We start from the raw sequence: 20,635 nt of genomic DNA, 5'->3' as shown, positions 1-20,635 counted from the left end.
CAAGGGGACATGGCAGAGTTAAGAGCTAGATTTGAAGAGATGAGGCTGGAATTAAGAAAACCGTAAGGCAATGACAGAGTAAATACAGTCCTTTCCTATCCTGCCCTTTGAAGTGTCCCCATGTTTCATTCTGAAGAGGGCACCCCTGCTCCTTAACAGCCAGCCTTATACCCCATCGCAAAACTCACCGAAGTGTCTGTATTTCACTTTCCAAATAGGATCAGCCTTCAAGGGAGAAGATCATGTGGGTCACCTTCTTCTCTGCAGCCCCACCAATCATTTTGGACCCCAACCACCACTACTTCCATACTACTATCCAAACATCCTGTCTGTGGACTGGGAGCATGCAGTTTCATTCGAGAGATTTTACAGTTAACACAATCACCCCTCTCCCCCCAAACCCATAGTTCAAAGCTTAGAGACAAAAAATATACATTACAAAATAATCAGATTACCACAATCTAAACTTTTACCATTGTTCTCACCTCAGCAGGTTTCTTTTGTTCATTTGCTGGAGTTTTTGATTTGCTCCTATATTTGGAACAAGAGGAAAAGGAAGTGGAAGGACCTATTTAAAAAAAAATAAAAAAATACAAGAGTTTAGTTGTAACCCATTGAATTTCACATAATTCCTCAATATATTGCAAGGCACTATAGACTTGAATCATCTTTCTGGGTCAGCTGTACCCAAACAGGAACTTTCATGAAGTCTGTAATCCAACCACAGTCTCTTCTCAATACGTGTAGTTTCAGAAAGAATAAGTGAAAGCATGATCAGAATATTCCCTGCTCTGCCTGATACACACCAGGTAAGAGCAGAGAGGACACGATTATGCAGATTCCTTCCCTTTCCACCAGCAATGTTCCCTCTAATTTTTTACGTCCAAGTGCGGAATCAATTTTGCTATGTGCACCAATATGGAAGTGATGTGTGCTGGGGGTGTGGCCGAGGGGTTCGGAGTGTGAGAGGGGGCTTAGGGCTAGGGTGCAGAGGGTAAGGGCACTGTCGAGGGGTGCAGGCTCCTGGGTGTGGCTGGGGATGAGGAGATTGGGGTACAGGAGGGGCTCAGGGCTAGGGCAAAGGGTTGAGGCTGGGGTGTGGACTCTGGGGTAGGGCTGAGGCAGAGGGTTGTGATGCGAGCTCTGGGGTGGGACCAGAGATGAGGGGTTTGGAGTGCAGGCTCCCCCGGTGCTGCAGTGGGGAGAGGACTCCACCCAGCCCTCTCTCGCCACAGCAGCAGCTCAGGGCTGGGGGAGGGGCACCTCTCCTCTCCCCAACAGCTCCGCCAGGGCCAGGCCAGGGAAGGGGCACCTCTCCCCACCTGCACAGCCCTTGAGAGCCTGCTGCGTAGCAACGCAGCTTACAAGGACCTTAGTTTTACACCCAATGCAGGCAATATTGGAGGGAGTAAGAGTGCAGGAGGACTGAGGGAGACTAGTTTAATGCCATCTTGATTCTCTAAAGTGCAGAGATGCACAAATATCACTGTCACTGCACTGCCAAGTTTTTAAGAAGATACTGGGTCAATATGTGATGCAATATATCATGCCTGTGTGACTCAAATGCAACATCAGCTGTTAATACTGTCAGATTTATGTCATGCTTAACAAAAACAGATCAGTCACTGCTCTGAAGAGTTTACACAATTTGATCCAGGGCCTCTAGACCCACAACTCAGTATCTTGAAGGGAAAGACAAAAATATAAACCAAAAGTGTGCCAAGAAAATTAAGACAAAAGCTTAAGACATTTGGTAGACATCTTTTCCATTTAGATCTCAATCCTCACGCTGATCTTTATGGGCAGAATCCTGAACCCCTGTGGAGCCCAACTGCCATTTATATAAATGCTAAAAAGGATGTCCCATTCATCTCTAGGCACACTTAACAGAAGTGTAAAAACACATCCTAAGCGAAGTGTTTTCAGATACCCAACTACACATACCTTCTCCCACAAACAGTTCTCTACCCCTACAATTAAAATTTTTCCACTGAGGCTCTGCACAGGCTAGACCAATCATTCATATGGATCAGCTTACAGACTTTGGGTGCTCTCTCTCACACTCGCGCACACACACACACACACACACTTCAAAAATATATATATTTCTGACTACACCCAATTTTCCTCAAGAGCGCATGCTCTCCTGCATTATGGAATTTTCTCTAAAAGTACACATTACGTTCAAATTCTGCACAAGATTCAAATTCTCTTCCTGAAATTATCAGGTTTTGTAATTTCATTTCTTCTGATGATAGATTTCAGTATTTTGAATTTTGGAGAAAGCAAAAAAGGAAAGGAAATCAAACTTGTTTAAAAAAAAAAAAAAAAAAAAGATAAAACAGTTTGCCCTCAAGCCACAGGAGGAAACCATAAGGGGGCGATAGACCAAGGGAAGATTAATGCATACTACTTACTCTCATTGTCTGAACTGTCACTGGTGCTTAGATGCCTGTGGCGTTTCATCCTGACGCATCCTAAAGACAGAAAGAAAGTTGATACCATCCATTCTACCAGGCAATCAAAGGACTTGCTTACACACTTCCCCGCAGTTTGGACTATGGGGGTGTGAATAGCAGCACATACCAAGCTGCTGCACTGTAACTTCTCCATTGATGCTGCGGGCGCAAACTAAGAAGTTCCTAATTTGCCTCAATTACTCCTGTTTTAAAATGCTTACATTAATGAAAAATAGGAACCTTTTAGTTCACATCTGCAACATTCACACAGGGGAGTTACCATGCAGCACTTTGGTGCGCACTGCTATTCACACGAACATAATCCAAACTGTGGGGCAGTGCAGACATGTCCAAAGTCTCTGTGGATCCTGCTGGTTCACAGCAGGCTAGTCACACACAAAGCAGGATTTCTCTGAAGAGTTTTCTCAAGTTAATGTAAATACCTGGAGATCTAGCAATAGTTAATCACAAACAAAATGTAGTGGCCAGGCACACACAGCTCTATTTATGAGATTTAATATCCTCAGAGTTAATCACAAACAAAATGTCTCCTTTAAACTTTTTTTTTTTTTAGAAGTTCAACCCGCTCAACATTGGTTGTTTTCTATATCCCATCTGCTCAGCTAAAGGAAGAGTTGCCATGGTGGCAGTTGCTAGTGGAGTGGGCAGAAGCACAGAAATAAGATGGCAATAGAATAAGACAGGGAGATAAGTGAAAAAAGAAAAAGAAAAAAAGAAAAGAGGGTTGTGTGAACATGTAAGGGTACATTTTAAATTGAGGGTATTCAGACAACACTGAAGAATAGTAATTTAAATAGTCAGACTAGAGCTTTATTTAAAAGAAAAGCTTATATACCAGAAGTGCACTTTCAAGAGTCTGAAAAGTGACAGCGTCAATAACAATTCTATGACTGCATCATTGGTTTCATAAGCCAACATTTTTTAGGTTTCTATTTTAAAAAAGTTTAGAAGACAAGCAGAGAGAGGAAGGAAAATTTGAGCCAAAAGAAAGAATCATTTAAAATATCTGATATGCCAATCAAAAAAAAGTGTCAGCATAAATCCAAATACATTTTTACAGGTCTACGTGCCCCAGTGACAGTGTAATAAAAAATTGATAGTTGCCTAATTAAAGTGATAGCCTTCTCACAAAATTAAGGGATCTTGGACATCTAAACAGGCTATCTGCACCTCTCTATCCCAATTCCTCACCATGCTTTACTGAAAGGCAGCAGTACCACATTAAAGTGTTTGCTGTACCAGAATTGCTTGTCCATACCATAAGCTTACTTTATTAGATGAAAACTTCCTTCCTACAAAAACTGCTAAAAAAAGACTAGCACATTTTGTATTAAACACTTATCAATGGTTCTTGAAAGTACCCAAAGCCCATGGGACAAACAGGATTTCTAGTACAGGGAGCCTTTCAGAAAGCTTTGAATTTCAGTGGAATCGTTAAATTACTCAAAATCTCCACTGGTTTTCAGTTTAAGGGCTTTGTAGTGAAAAGGGTGTGGCCTCCTTCCAAGCATGACAGGCAGGGATGGCCACTTACACCCTGATGGGTGAAGCCAGGCAAGCCATGCCCGCACCACCGGAATAAGGAGAGTGGTACAGGAAGTATAAAAGGCTGACCCTGCAGCTCAGTCGGGCTGGAGCTGCCAAGGGAGACAGATACTTCTCCCCTACTGCTGGAGCGGGATGCCAAGGACCACCTCTGCTGTCCCAAGGACTTGTCTGAGCTTCCAGAGTGCCCCACCACTCCAGACATCAAGATGCTGCTGGAACTACCATTGGCGGTGTATCCGGGAAGATAGAGGACAACCCTTGGATGCAGGTACACCCCAAGGGAAGGAAAAGAAGTAGCCCAGGGACAGCTGACAGTAGTCCAGCTGCAGTGCTGCCTGACAACAGGTCAGCGTGTTGCAGCTGGATTCCCCACTGACCCAGCAGCAAAACACCCTGCCACTATTCGGGCCCTGGGCTGGGAGCCGGGTGGGCCCGGGTTCTCCTACCACCCTACCTTACGCCAGAAGGCCTGTGTTAGTTTACTGTCCACAAGAGCTAGGATGCTAGATTAATTGTTCTGCCCTGCCTGCAGGCCAGAACCTTAAGACTGCTTGGTGTCCACCCTGCCTGAGACTAGACTATTCACTGGTCTGCCAGAGCCCTAGACTATTTGGAGCTCCCCCTTGCCTAAGGGCTTGCGCCCCAGAGCCTGATGACTGCTCAGCCCCACTCAGAGGGCCTGGACACCCAAGACAGCTAATTTCCCATTGTTCCAGACGTAGCGGAATGAGACAACACGGGGGGCACTGACTCCCTCCGAGATTGACAGGGAGGGGACCGCCAGGCATTTTTACAGGCTTGAATTTACGGAATATAATCTTAATAGCAAATATATATTTAAAGAATACCTTTGATGTCCTTCCTCTAGAGAGAAAGATTTTTCACCTCAAGTTCTCGGTTTATAAAAACTGCATTACTAAAGTTAAGACTTCAAAATTCTTTGTGCGAGGACACCTACTCTACTGAAGTCTTTTTTGGCTGAGGTGGCATTTGTGTAAGTTTGTGCAGGAGACAATGTTGCCAAGTTTGTTTTAATACACGCTAAAGTAAAATAGCTGCTAACAAGGTTAATGTAATGTGTACAATGGGTAATATAATCCTAAACAAAACTGAATTACGAACTGAACTATACAAGAAAAGAAAAACAACCACCATATCTATGGCTATTTTAGTCTTAACTTGGCCCTTACTATGCAAGATTCATCTGAAGCTAATAACTCAAATAGCGACTTCCCACACTGAAGCAGAAACAAAGCAGCCACACCCCAGCCAAGCTTATGTCCCAACAGGAGAGCTTCCTCACATTTTCCAGCCATGCAGAATTTCAAACTACACATAGAAACTAAGCATAGAGTGGGCTAGCATCAGACCAATGAACTGTTATGTGAATCCTTTTAGGCATGAGAATCTCAAGAACTCCAAAAGTGTTAGAGTTGGAGGGGTTCCAGTTTAAATAAGTTTCTGGGGCAGCATGTTTGTCGCGGTATTAGTCTTAGACCTTGTCTACACTGCAACTTTCTCGCTCAGGGGCGTGAAAAAACACCCCCCGAGTGCTGCAAGTTTCAGCGCTGTAACGTGGCAGCATAGACTGCACTCCCGCACGGGGAGCTACTCCCCTCGTGGCAGTGCCGCGACTACACGGCCACGTTTAAAGTGCTGCCGCAGCAGCGTTTTAACATTGCTAGTGAAGACGTGCCCTTAGGGTTAGCTGTTGGGTGTTGGCGATGTGATAGGGAAGACCAAGGTAGGAATCAGCAGCAGCTAAGACTGGAGTTTAAGGTTTGACCAACAAAGCCCTAAATGTCTTGGCACTCACCTGCCTAAGAGCTCGCATGTCATCTCATGCCATACTGTAGCAGACAAAATCACCAGACATGCTCAAGCTGAAGTCCCCTCAGTATAAAAGGGCTGGCTTTCTCTACAACAGGGTACTCTCCTGGCTTTGAAGCTTGCTCCCCCTTGGTTTGAAATAGCTCTAACCTGTTGACTTTCTGGATATGTTGCAAAGGGGGACACTGCTGGAAGGCTAATTCTTGGGTGTGCATAAGGTATTATTCCTCATTTGCCTTTTAATAGATGGTTTGAGTGGTTGCTGCTGGTTTTGTTTTTATAGTCAGTTGAGCTTTTTAAACAATTGCTAAAGGTGCTGAAAGTTTGGGATCAGTTACAAATCTACAGTTACACAGCGATAGAACTGCCTTGTTAGGTGCTATGAACTCAACTGTTTAAAGAGTGCAACATAAACGTTTGCCTGAAGGGGTTAAACATGTCAAGGGACAGCACTATAATAGAAATACGACAAAGCCTAGATTGGTGAGTCTGCATTTGGCAAAGATAGTTGGTAGACAGGAGATGCCAAATTTAATTATGGCTTATACACAGAGATATGAGCTGGAATGGCAAACATAATAGCTACTTTCATTTACAGATATAGAGAAAGGAAAGAAAACAGCTAAGCTCTAAAGTGCTTAGCACAACTATGAAAACAATTCCATAGTTAAAATGGGGGTTTTTTTTAAACCTATTAATTAGGTTTCTTGGAACTTTCTTACAATAGCTCAGACAGTGGATTTACACCTCTGTTCCAGCCTGTAGAGGGGAACCAGAAGGCTAATGATGCTATAGAAGAGTAAGCTTTCATCCCAAAAATGTGGTGGTCTCATCTTGCCATGTAAGTCTTCTGGATACTACCCTTAGGCCACCAGGAAAAGGGTCCCAGAGTCACACACTCTTTAGGATTCAATTAAGTATGGTTCTCGAGATCTAAAAATAAGCAACTTCTGGGGGGCAGGCTGGGAGAACAGCTTAGCCACTTCCCCATCTATGTAGAAAACAAAAGGGTCCCTCCACTAAACAAAAAAACCCTGCAACTCTCCTCATAAAAAAACAGCTGCCAAGAACCTTGTCTTTAGAGTAAGGAACCAAATGGGAACCCAAGTTTCCAACGGCTGGATTTATCCAATCTTTCAACAGCAGGCTAAAATTCCATGAACAAAGGACGCAATATGTCAGCAGATCTAAAAAGAAATCCAGAAAACCCAATGCTTCCCAATCCCCTTGAAAAGAAACTGAGTCAGATCCTTTACTACTGAATACCTCGTTCTCAGATGCAAGGAAATTAATGTTAGGATATAGATATTCAGGCCTGTCTGTAAAGGCCTATACTCTAAGAATTTAGGTGTATTCTTATCACTTGGCTAGTTCCAGAGGTATAAAATAAAGAATCAAAACCACTGTCTGCCAGTGTAAGGGCCTTCTCTTACTGTGACAGTTTGTGACCCTGTGCTTAGGCTCAGGCATTTGGCTAAGCAGCAGAGGCAGCCATAAACTGGGAAGCGAACAGTCACATCCTCACATTCCAAACTAGTCACATTGAAATAAGGTGCTATTGGGCTGTTAAGCACTATCAGGACAGGATTGTATTCCTATCACCTCCAGAGAAAGGGAAGTGCCTAGAAAATGTAAAAGGAAACTTAGTTTGATAGCATCCTGTCTGGCAAGAAGAAAAGGAGTACTTGTGGCACCTTAGAGACTAACCAATTTATTAGAGCATAAGCTTTCGTGAGCTACAGCTCACTTCTGGTCTGGCAAGAACTCACTTATCAATAGCTGGGATGTGAAATCCTCACTTCTGTATTGTCTTGTCATTGTAGTTCCCACTTTGCTATTGTTTGTCTGTATAATCTGTCTGATTCTGTGATTGTTCCTGTCTGCTGTATAATTAATTTTGCTGGGTGTAAACTAATTAAGGTGGTGGGATATAATTGGTTACATAATCATGTTACAATATGTTAGGATTGGTTAGTTAAATTTCAGGAAAATGATTGGTTAAGGTATAGCTAAGCAGAACTCAAGTTTTACTATATAATCTGTAGTCAATGCGGAAGTGAGTTGGTGGGTGGGTGGGGGTGGGCATGGGCATGTGGGTGTGGGAAATGGGAACAGGGAATGGGGGTAAGAAAATTGGAATCATGTTTTGCTAAAGGGGGAAATGGGAACAGGGAATGGGAGTAAGGAAGTTGGAATCATGTTTGGCTAAGGGCAGGAATGGGAACAGGGACACAGGTCTAAGGCTCTGTGGTGTCAGAGCTGGGAAGGAGGACACTAAGGAAGGAAACTGGAATCATGCTTGCTGGAAGTTCACCCCAATAAACATCGAATTGTTTGCACCTTTGGACTTCGGGTATTGTTGCTCTCTGTTCATGCGAGAAGGACCAGGGAAGTAAGTGGGTGAAGGAATAAGCCCCCTAACAATTAACTCAACCCCTTTGCAAGGCCCTCCTGAAAAGAAAGTTCATTCATACCTGAATATGACAATACATTAGAGGTTTTCCTCTCTAAACCCACAAATGTCCTCTGAGTATGGTACACTGAAAATAGGTTTCAGAGTAACAGCCGTGTTAGTCTGTATTCGCAAAAAGAAAAGGAGTACTTGTGGCACCTTAGAGACTAACCAATTTATTTGAGCATGAGCTTTCGTGAGCTACAGCTCATTTCCAGAACAGACAAGTAAAAGAGGAATTCCTATCATAGGCACCTCATTTCTCATCCATCATCTCCTGGAGAGATTTATGTACTTTGAGAACTTTGCCTAGCTTCTTAGTGCTAGCAAAGATCAGATCTGCCCATGGAGATCCTCAGCCTTCAGGACACAGCAGATATTGTTTTACTAGTGTCACTGAGCTGACTTATTTCAACAAGGCCAAATTCAGGGAAGTTTTATCTTCATCATTCCCAGATTCCATCAGGGGTATTACAGGCTGTCAAAAGTGTAAGACACTACTTCCAAAGGCCTGTGGTAAGCAATTCTAAGTGCCCACTATAGCCCTCACGACACCTGAAAGGACTTGTTTTTATTAAGCCTGAGTAGAGGCTATTGCTTTCCAGAACATCTATGCAAGAACTGCGATCACCCATCAGGCCCGGATCGTTCTTGGCAGGGAGCAACTGAGTTTGGAAAGGAGACAGCTGCTAAACGGTAATCCCCATGGATCACCCACCATGGGAACCTATTTGGAGTCAATCTGAGCCCTCAGAAATTCCTCCATTTGCCAAAGATATTTAATAGATTTGAGAATATGAGAACTCATCTTACAGCAGGGGTGGGCAAACTTTTTGGGTCAAGGGCCACATCTGGGTGGGGAAACTGTATGCAGGGCCGGGGAAGAGGTTTGGGGTGCGGGAGGGGGTTCGGTGTGCAGGAATGGGCTCAGGGCAAGGGACTGGGCCAAAGGAGGGGTACGACAGGGGGCTCAGGGCATGGAGCTGGGGTCCAGGAGGGGTCAAAGGTGCAGGCAGGGAGTTGGGGGGACAGGAGGAAGGAGGGGTTCGGGCTCCGGCCCAGCACCACTCACCTAAAGTGGCTCCAGGGTGGTAGCAGCAAGCACCGGGGCCAGGGCAGGCTCCCTGCCTGCCCGCCCGCCCTGGCCCCATGCCGCGCCGCTCTGGGAAGTGGTTGGAACCACATCCCTGTGTGGCCCCTGGAGGAGGGGGGGGGGCGCCCACAGGGCTCCACGTGCTGCACTTGCCATGCCTCCAGGTACCTCCCCCAAAGCTCCCATTGGCTGTGGTTCCCTGTTCCCAGCCAATAGGAGCTGGGGGTGGCAGTGCCTGGAGGCAAGTGCAATGCACAAAGCCCTCTGCCTCGGCCATCCCCCTTGGGCCCCAGGGATGTGGTGCTGGCTGCTTCTGAGAGCAGCGCGGGGCCTGCAACACCATAAGGGTGACAATCCCGCAGGCTGGATCCAAATTGGATCCAGCCCACGGGCCATAGTTTGCCCACCCCTGTCCTACAGGATGGTCAGGAAGAGAAAGCAATACTGATAAAGCACCAGTGGAGTCAGATCTCCATTTTCTTGAGTATCTCAGAAATAGCCAGGGTTTCCTCTGAAGGAAGTGGGCAGAAACATCTTAAAGAGAAGCACTAGACAGTGAGTGGGAGGATAGTGGAGCAGCTGGGTCCTCAAGCGTAGTAGGAACACGTAGTATTGAAATCCTACCCAAAGGACATAACAAATCCTGTAAGAACAGGTGTGGGTTCAGCATGCTGATATACCCAGTGGTAGCTGATGTCTCATGACCAGGCTGTTCTACTGCTGGAAGCCCAGTACGTTAAAGGATCAGATGTGAGAGCCAATGTCACAAGACTAGGCAAGCCGTATTATATAGAACTACAAAATAGCTCCAAGTATTTAACTTGAAATTTTTATGCTTTGTAGGAAGGAATCAGTCACCAAATGGAAATAGCTAGAATGCCCAAATACGTGGGCTACATCTACAAAAGGCCTCGCACCCTATGCCAGAAGGCAGTGTTGGAGAGAGCAGTTATATTGGTGTCACACAGTCTGGGAATTCATGCATGATTGGTAATCTCCAAAAAGGGAAGATGCTGTTACTTCTTCTTTTAATTATTCATTTTATAGAACTCCTGAGAGAAGGATAAATTCTGATTCTACCTGACACAAGTAGCAATATATTCAATAATCAAGGGTCAGAAATAAAATGAAACTCAGTAGGTTCTTACTCAGCAACTAAATCTAAAGCAGTTCCAATTCTGATGCAACACTCACGTGACAGAGCTCTGTCAGGTCATTACTTGATCGCAGATGAAGACTTAGTTTAGGTGAGACTGCTCACGTAAGTACTAACACTAGTAAGTTACCATATGCTCTGCACTGAGATTCTAATTCTAGAAGCACTAACTACAAACTAGGAAAGAACAAGCATGCACTAGTTAAACCAATAAGACACAGCAGACAAATTCAAAAGGTACCTCCTTCTCTGCTGCACACACAAAATTCTATGAAAAAAATATCCCCCCAATACTGCAAGTTATTAGAGTAGCTACTGGTGAATAAATGATGAGAGGGAGACAATGCAAGATCAGGAAGAAGAACAAATAAGAGGTTAAACACTTGCAAATTATACATCTTGCTATCAAGCTGGAGATAACATGGATAACAGATGCCAAGTGAGTATGTATGCATGCATGCATGCATGCATGCATGTCTCTCCCACCTCCCTGTATCTGGTCACATTGCTTATGTTTTTGCACTCTTCAGCATCACAGATACATTTTATGGCAGAAAAGCAATGATTGCAATCCAGGAGGAGAAGATAATATCCAAAAAAGAAGAAACCAGAAAAACATACAATATTTAGGACTAAAAAAAGGGACGCACTTTTTGCGCTGATATAACTACTATAACTTCCAGTCTATGGAACTCACTCACCAAAAACAATTGCTATGTTTTTGTACGGTCAAACAACAAAAGAAAACAAAAACAAAACCAACTATCACGACATTATTCTAAATCTCAAATCATTAAATAAAAACACTTAGGCACACCAACAACTCCCCTTAGAGACGTTTCAGCTTTACTTTAATGCAGGTTACTGTAAACAAAAAGCTTCCTACTGTAATGCTTCAAAAAGACACAATTTGCTGCAAATCACAGGGACTAGCAGTCAACATGTTGTAGCTGCTGCACCTAAATACAGTGACAACAGGAGGGTTAATAAGAGCTCTGAAAAATAGGATGATAAAGAAGTTAAATACAAACATGCATTTTTTTAAAAATAAACTAAATACAAAACACAGAAGCTGGTCATGTCCCCGATGCGGCCCACATTCACATTTACAGCTGAGTCTGACTCAGATTCCAGCTCGTTGATATAGCTTTAAATTGTAATCTGGAAGGCTTTTTACCTGCCAAAACAGGAGTTCAACTTCTCAGGGTTCTGTTTGCCTTTTAACAGCTGATGACCTCACAAACACTTGAAGAAAAGGAAAGGAAGGCTGCAGCTCCTAATGAGGTCATCAGCTGTTTAAAAAAAAAAAGAAAGAAAGAAAATGGAAGCTGAACCTGGGTCTTAGCAAGTAAAAACAAGTCACCCAGGGACCTAGACCCCCCCAGAGGAATTCTGGTGGTTTATGATGAAATTATGGTCAACTATGGTCAGCTTCCCAATTCCCCTCCCTTCTCCCCTGCTGGCATCCATCTTCAAGAAACACTGGACCCAGTTCCTGTGCTGCCACCTTGGTAGGAATAGCAAATTAAAATGTGTGCACTCATATGCTATGGAGTCTTGGGGACAGATTTTCAAGCTGTATTTAGGTGCCTAGTAGGAGTTTTCAAAAGCTCCTAGGCACGTAACTCCCACAAAGCGAATTAGAGGCGTTTTGCCCACTAAGCTGATTTCTGCATCTTTAGGCACCTAAATACCTTTGAAAAATCCAGCCACAGAAGAACCCATTGGATAACACTCCAATTAACAGGAGGTTAGGCAAGACTGGGAGTTAAATGAAACTCCTTCACCCCAGCCAACATCTGAATTCCCCCAATCTGTAAGGTTTGTGGTAGACAGGAAGAGGTCTGCCCCACAGGCAAGATGAAACTAGAGTACTACCCATTAAACAAGATCACATATAGATGCCCATTGTTTTCCAATTAGACGTCTCTCTCACCAAAATGCAGCTGCCTCAAATAGCTGTTTTTAGAGCAAATCCAACAAAGTCAACCCTCCCCCCCCCCCGATTACCGTTATCCCATAGATTAACCAGGTTTGATCAAAAGAAAAATCAGGACAGATTAACGTTGTCAACTTGTTTTTAAGAAACTAAATTAATATAAAAGCATATTGGCATAGAGCATTTTTCTTAAGACACTCTACCCATTCACCCTTTCTGTTCAGAAATCAAAGGAATAGATTGTTGAAAGACAGGAGAAGCAAATAATGTCACAAAACAACCTTAGCTATCAAAGTGCACTTTATTTGCAGTACAAATGGTTCAAAAGAGGTAACAAGACCAGGCAAAAGAAAAGAGTTAACAGTTCAATCATTAGTCACCGTATATCTCTAAAGCAGTGGTTCTCAAATCAGGGGTCCAGGGCCTCCTGCCGCAAGCAAGTTTCAGAGGGCCGACAAGCAGAGCCAGCATTAGATTTGCCGAGGCCCAGACAGAAAGCTGAAGCCCCACAGCACAGGGCTGAAGCCCAGGACCCTGAGTTCTGCCACCCGGGGCTGAAGCCTGAGCAACTTAGCTTTCTGGAGCCCCATGTGCCATGGAGCACAGGCAGTTGCCCTGTTTGCTAACCCCTAACACTGGTCTGGCTTTTATATGCTGAAAAACAGTTGTCGTGGCAGAGGTGGGCCGTGGAGTTTTTAATACTATGTTGTAGGCGGCCTCAGAGAGAAAAAGGCTGAGAACCCCTGCTCTAAAGCAGAGAGAGATCCCCAGGCTTCCTCCATACTAAAATAAATATACTTTTAAATTATCCCTCGGAATGTTAGATTTGCTATTGAAGCAGTAGTACCCATTGAAGTGTTTGAGAACTGTTTCTAGAAAGAGACAGGTGTAGTCCCTGCTCCTCAAACGTTTGTCATTCTAACAGTTTGCCACAAGGCAGTAGGACCACAAACTTCTATGCAGCAAGTCAATACCCACTTCCCATCGTCACATCAAAGTGTCATGAATCTCCCCACACATTTTATCTCAAGATACACATTTGCACTGAAAAGGTTTATTCTACTCTCCACTTGTTGACAGGACAAGGAGTAATGGTCTCAAGTTGCAGTGTGGGAGGTTTAGGTTGGATATTAGGAAAAAGTTTTTCACAAGGAAGGTGGTGAAGCACTGGAATGGGTTACCTAGGGAGGTGGTGGAATCTCCTTCCTTAAAAAGAACAGGAGTACTTGTGGCACCTTAGAGACTAACAAAATTTATTACACCATAAGCTGTCATGAGCTACAGCCCACTTCATCGGATGCATAGATACACACACACACACACACACACGTCTCACTATGTTCCATTCTACGCATCCAATGAAGTGGGCTATAGCCCACCAAAGCTTATGCTCTAATATATCTCCCTCTACACACACACACGTATGTATGTTGGCAGTTACCATACAAACCATGAGAGGCTAATTAGTTAAGATGAGCTATTATCGGCAGGAGAAAAAAAAAAACCAACACATTTGTAGTGATAATCAAGATGGCCCATTTAGACAGTTGACAAGAAGGTGTGAGGATAGATTCATTTCCTTAAGTTATGTATCCTCACACCTTCTTGTCAACTGTCTAAATGGGCCATCTTGATTATCACTACAAAAGGGTTTTTTTTTCCCCTCCTGCTGATAACAGCTCAACTAATTAGCCTCTCACAGTTTGTATGGTAACTTCCAACTTGTTTGTATGTATGTATCTGTTCCATTCTATGCATCCGATGAAGTGGGCTGTAGTCCGCGAAAGCTTATGCTCTAATAAATTTGTTAGTCTCTAAGGTGCCACAAGTACTCCTGTTCTTTTTGCGGACACAGACAACACGGCTGCTACTCTGAAACCTCTTCTTCCTTAGCCCTGGTCTACACTATGACTTTAGGTTGAATTTAACAGCGATAAATCGATGTAAACCTGCACCCATCCACACGATGAAGCCCTTTTTTTCGACTTAAAGGGCTCTTAAAATAGATTTACTTACTCCACCCCTGACAAGTGGATTAGCGCTTAAATTGGCCTTGCCAGGTTGAATTTGGGGTACTGTGGACACTTCGACGGTACTGGTCTCCGGGAGCTATCCCAGAGTGCTCCATTGTGACCGCTCTGGACAGCGCTCTCAACTCAGATGCACTGGCCAGGTAGACAGGAAAAGAACCGCGAACTTTTGAATCTCATTTCCTGTTTGGCCAGCGTGGCAAGCTGCAGGTGACAAGCTGCAGAGCTCATCAGCAGAGGTGACCATGATGGAGTCCCAGAATCGCAAAAGAGCTCCAGCATGGACTGAACGGGAGGTACGGGATCTGATTGCTGTATGGGGAGAGGAATCCGTGCTATCAGAACACCGTTCCAGTTTTCGAAATGCCAAAACCTTTGTCAAAATCTCCCAGGGCATGAAGGACAGAGGCCATAACAAGGACCCGAAGCAGTGCCGCGTGAAACTGAAGGAGCTGAGGCAAGCCTACCAGAAAACCAGAGAGGCAAACGGCCGCTCCGGGTCAGAGCCCCAAACATGCCGCTTCTATGATGAGCTGCATGCCATTTTAGGGGGTTCAGCCACCACTACCCAGCCGTGTTGTTTGATTCCTTCAATGGAGATGGAGGCAATACGGAAGCAGGTTTTGGGGACGAAGAAGATAGCTCACAGCAAACAAGCGGAGAAACCGGTTTTCCCGACAGCCAGGAACTGCTTCTCACCCTAGACCTGGAGCCAGTACCCCCCGAACCCACCCAAGGCTGCCTCCTGGCCCCGACAGGCGGAGAAGGGACCTCCAGTGAGTGTACCTTTTAAAATACTATACATGGTTTAAAAGCAAGCATGTGAAAGGATTAATTTGTCCTGGCATTCGCAGCTCTCCTGGATGTACTCCCAAAACCTTTGCAAAAGGTTTCTGGGGAGGGCAACCTTATTACGTCCTACCATGGTAGGACACTTTACCACTCCAGGCCAGTAACACGTACTCGGGAATCATTGTACAACAAAGCATTGCAGTGTATGTTTGCTGGCGTTCAAACAACATCCGTTCTTTATCTCTCTGTGTTATTCTCAGGAGAGTGAGATATCATTCAGGGTCACCTGGTTGAAAGAGAGTGCTTTTCTTCAGGGAACACTCAGAGGAGCCCGTTCCTGCTGGGCTGTTTGCCTGTGGCTGAACAGAAATGGTCCCCGCTGTTAGCCACAGGAAGGGGGGAGGCTTGAGGGGGGAGGCACGCGGTGGGGTGAGGCAAAATGCGACCTTGTAATGAAAGCACATGTGCTATGTATGTAATGTTAACAGCAAGGTTTACCCTGAAAGAGAGTGTAGCCATTGTTTTATAAAAGGTGTCTTTTTAAAATACTGCTGTCCCTTTTTTTTCCCTCCACCAGCTGCATGTGTTTCAATGATCACAGGATCGTCTCCTTCCCAGAGGCTAGTGAAGATTAGAAAGAAAAAAAAAAAAAACAAACACACTCGTGCTGAAATGTTCTGAGCTCATGCTGTCCTCCCACACTGAGAGCACAGACGAATGCGTGGAGGCAAATAATGCCAGAGTGCAGGAAAGCACAAAATGACTGGGAGGAGAGGTGGCGGGCTGAAGAGAAGAGGCAGGATCCAATGCTGAGGCTGCTGGAGGATCAAACCAGTATGCTCCAGTGTATGGTTGAGCTGCAGCAAAGGCAGCTGGAGCACAGACTGCCACTACAGCCCCTGTGTAACCAACCGCCCTCCCCACCAAGTTCCATAGCCTCCTCACCCAGACGCCCAAGAATGTGCTGCGGGGGCCTCCGGCCAACCAGCCACTCCGCCACAGAGGATTGCCCCAAAAAAAGAAGGCTGGCATTCAATAAATTTTAAAGTTGTAAACTTTCAAGTGCTGTGTGGCATTTTCCTTCCCTCCTCCACCATCCCTCCTGGGCTACCTTGGTAGTCATCCCCCTATTTGTGTGATGAATGAATAAAGAATACATGAATGTGAAGCAACAATGACTTTATTGCCTCCGCAAGCGGTGATCGAAGGGAGGAGGGGAGGGTGGTTAGCTTACAGGGAAGTAGAGTGAACCAAGGGGTGGAGGGTTTCATCAAGGAGAAACAAACAGAATTTTCACACCATAGCCTGGCCAGTCATGAAACTGGTTTTCAAAGCTTCTCTGATGCGTACCACGCCCTCCTGTGCTCTTCTAACCGCCCTGGTGTCTGGCTGCGCGTAACCAGCAGCCAGGCGATTTGCCTCAACCTCCCACCCCGCCATAAACGTCTCCCCCTTACTCTCACAGATATTGTGGAGCACACAGCAAGCAGTAATAACAGTGGGAATACTGGTTTTGCCGAGGTCTAAGCAAGTCAGTAAACTGCGCCAGCGCGCCTTTAAACGTCCAAATGCACATTCGACCACCATTCTGCACTTGCTCAGCCTGTAGTTGAACAGCTCCTGACTACTGTCCAGGCTGCCTGTGTACGGCTTCATGAGCCATGCCATTAAGGGGTAGGCTGGGTCCCCAACGATACATATAGGCATTTCAACATCCCCAACAGTTATTTTCTGGTCTGGGAATAAAGTCCCTTCCTGCAGCTTTTGAAACAGACCAGAGTTCCTGAAGATGCGAGTGTCATGTACCTTTCCTGGCCATCCCACGTTGATGTTCGTGAAACGTCCCTTGTGATCCACCAGAGCTTGCAGCACTATTGAAAAGTACCCCTTGCGGTTTATGTACTCGCCGGCCTGGTGCTCCGGTGCCAAGATAGGGATATGGGTTCCATCTATGGCCACACCAGTGTTAGAGAATCCCATTGCAGCAAAGCCATCCACTATGACCTGCACATTTCTCAGGGTCACTACCCTGGATATCAGCAGATCTTTGATTGCGTGGGCTACTTGCATCACAGCAGCCCCAACAGTAGATTTGCCCACTCCAAATTGATTCCCAACTGACTGGTTGCTGTCTGGCATTGCCAGCTTCCACAGGGCTGTCGCCACTCGCTTCTCAACTGTGAGGGCTGCTCTCATCTTGGTATTCATGTGCCTCAGGGCAGGGGAAAGCAAGTCACAAAGTTCCATGAAAGTGCCCTTACACATGTGAAAGTTTCGCAGCCACTGGGAATCGTCCCAGATCTGCAACACTATGCGGTCCCACCAGTCTGCTTGTTTCCCGAGCCCAGAATCGGCGTTCCACCGCACGAACCTGCCCCATTAGCACCATGATGCATGCATTGGCAGGGCCCATGCTTTCAGAGAGATCTGTGACCATGTCCTGATCACTCATGTGACCGCGCTGACGTCGCCTCCTCGTCCAGTATTGCTCTACCAGGTTCTGGTGCTGCATATACTGCTGGAAAATGTGTGTGGTGTTTAATGTGCTCCTAATTGCCAAAGTGAGCTGAGCGGCCTCCATGCTTGCCTTGGTATGGCGTCCGCACAGAAAAAAGATGCGGAACGATTGTCTGCCATTGCTCTGACAGAGGAAGGGGCGACTGACGAAATGGCTTACAGGGAATTAAAAATCAACAAAAGGAGCATTTCAGGCAGGACTTCACGGAGGGTTCCAATAAGAAATGGTGCACCTAAGTAATTGTTCTTATTGGAAGAAGCAGGTTGGTCTGGCCTCTGATTGATACATGGCTAGATTTACCTCGCTGCACCTTCTCTGTGAGTGACTGCAGTGTGACCTAGAGGAATGAGTCCCCTGGGGGGAGGGGGGCGGGAACGGGGACAGACGGACTCTTTTACATCTTTGACTGGCAGCAGACGGTGCAGAAGGACTGCTAGCCATCCTCATCTCTTGCCTGCCCGGCAGAAGATGGTACAATAGGACTGACTGCAGGACTAAACAGAATGACCTGGTCAAGTCCACTTCTAATGTAGTCCCTGCACCCATGTGCAGCCAGGCGGAGCACCTCAGACATGACGATGATGGCTACCAGTCCTATTGTACCGTCTGCTGCCACAAGGCAAGGGGTTGCTGCTGCTGTGTAGCAATGCAGTACCATGTCTGCCAGCACCCAGGAGACATATGGTGACTGTTACCTGAGCGGGCTCCATGCTTGCCATGGGATGGCGTCTTAACAGGTAACTCAAGAAAAAAGGCACGAAACGATTGTCTGCTGCTGCTTTCATGGAGGGAGGGAACAGGGGCCTGACGATATGTACCCAGAACCACCCGCAACAATGTTTTAGCCCCATCAGGCATTGGGATCTCAACCCAGAATTCCAATGGGCAGCGAAGACTGCGGGAAGTGTGGGATAGCCACCCACAGTGCAACACTCCGGAAGTCGACGCTTGCCTCGGTACTGTGGAAGCACTCCGCCGAGTTAATGCGCTTAGAGCATTTTCTGTGGGGACACACACACTCGAATATATAAAAACGATTTCTAAAAAACCGACTTCTATAAATTCGACCTAATTTTGTAGTGTAGACTTACCCTTAGAGGTTTTTAAGGTCAGGCTTGAGAAAGCCCTGGCTTGGATGATTTAGCTATGGACTGGTCCTGGTTTGAGCATGGGGTTGGACTAGATGACCTCCTTAGGTCTCTTCCAACCCTGATATTCTGTGATTTCAGGCAGATTCCACAAAGTGGAAGAGGTAACACTACAGAATGAACGAACACACACACACACACACACACACAGAGGTTGGGTCAGTTCCAAACTGAGAGAATGTGCCTGACAAGAATTTCCTAGACTCAAAAACCTTTCAAATCTCCAAATTCAAGACTATTAGTTAAATACAGTAGTTTTGTAGTTAAGCTTTTTAACAAATGTGCTTATATAGTAACTTAAAAAATAATCAATGCAAGGTTTTGCTTAGTGACAGATGGGTAAACAATTTTTTTTTTTTAAATTTTAGTATCTTATTACTTATTCCTCCTTGTTTTTCTCCAAGGCTCTCACTCTGGGAATATTTAATTCCTTTAATTTTGGGGGACTGCTGTAAACAACTAACTATGCCATTACAGGGCCACAGTTCAAAAGTCCATGACACCTTGTTCCCTCTAGGAATTATATTTCCATTCACCGAGGTTTTGATAATTGGCATGCTTTTCCCCAGAGATATTACGTGTCTATTATCTAAAACTCAAACATTTTCATGACAGATTTGGAGTTTGTTTCTTCCCACTTAGGGAAACAATTCAGAATATATAGTCAATGTGCACTGCTATATTTCTGAATGCAACAGCTAATGAGATGAATTCCTATTTCCAAAAAGACAAGCAAGTTTAAACACTCACTTGGAGAGCAATTACAAGTGTGGTCCTAATCTAAGAAGCTGAACTATTACAAGTGGCATCTTATTAATCAGATCATCTCCCCATATGTTTTCAAGGTCAGGTCTTCTGACTTCAGTGACGAAAAACTTACTGCATTTTACTCCTGTTAACACTGTGGTCAGCCCAGCTAAGAGAAGAGATAGATTAAATTATTCGTGTGCAGCAGCAGCATTGCTTATTAAGTTCCAGCCCATTATATCTGTACAAACTCTCAAAGCAATGGAATTGCACAAAGTATACAAGGATATAATTTTGTTTGCAGAACTTTGGGTGATGCATAAGAGGAAGAGAACTATTCTCAGAGCTCAGCTTGCATTTGTAGAAATGGTAATTCAAGACTAAAATGGGCATAATTTATATAGAAATAATTGGGTCAACACCATTTCATAATCATGGTCAAAACAGAAGCACACTTTGAACTGCAGCACTTTGAACTAGTAGCCCTGAAATACAGAAGGCTCTCTCTTTTCTCTGCCGCTCCCCATACATCCAGGCTGCAGACAGTGGCTAAACAACAACTTTTTCTACATCAAACAAAAAGTAGACCTAAAGTAGTACTTTGTCAGGGCACGATTTTACAGTCCTACATACACAGCTGAGAGGAACACCCCCCATCTATTATACAGGACTGCTTGAAAAAGAATAATTAGTTACAGATGCTGCCATTAATTAGATACAGGCAGATGATTGAGGACAACAGGTCCTCAGAGAACTGACTTTGTATTTTAACCCTTTAAGGCTACATTTCCAGAAGAGGAATCAATGAAGAAAATTCACTTCAGTAAATGTCCATGCAAAGTACGGAAATAGTTTTGCCTGCTTAAGAAAAAAAATTAAACTCAGTCACAAAACTCCACAGA

The 20,635-nt window shown here is 44.9% G+C and overlaps 1 protein-coding gene across 4 annotated transcripts in view; it reads right to left on the bottom strand.

The window, feature by feature from the left end:
- JADE3 (jade family PHD finger 3) overlaps window positions 1-20,635 on the bottom strand; it is an 84,288-nt gene that overhangs the window by 39,930 nt on the left and 23,723 nt on the right. For 3 of the 4 annotated variants that reach the window (XM_073353379.2, XM_073353368.2, XM_073353387.2), the window contains 2 exons: window positions 2,418-2,477; window positions 486-568 (listed from right to left, as the gene is read on the bottom strand). In XM_073353379.2, the coding sequence (XP_073209480.1) occupies window positions 486-568; window positions 2,418-2,466 (132 nt within the window). In that variant the 5' untranslated portion in view covers window positions 2,467-2,477. The remainder of the gene's footprint in view (window positions 1-485; window positions 569-2,417; window positions 2,478-20,635) is intronic. The other variant, XM_073353394.2, reaches the window with a different exon arrangement.

This window comes from Lepidochelys kempii, chromosome 1 (assembly GCF_965140285.1).
Source record: "Lepidochelys kempii isolate rLepKem1 chromosome 1, rLepKem1.hap1, whole genome shotgun sequence".
Classification (NCBI taxonomy): domain Eukaryota; kingdom Metazoa; phylum Chordata; order Testudines; family Cheloniidae; genus Lepidochelys; species Lepidochelys kempii.
Note: the sequence above shows the minus strand (reverse complement) of the source record. Positions and strands in the feature narration are given on the sequence as shown.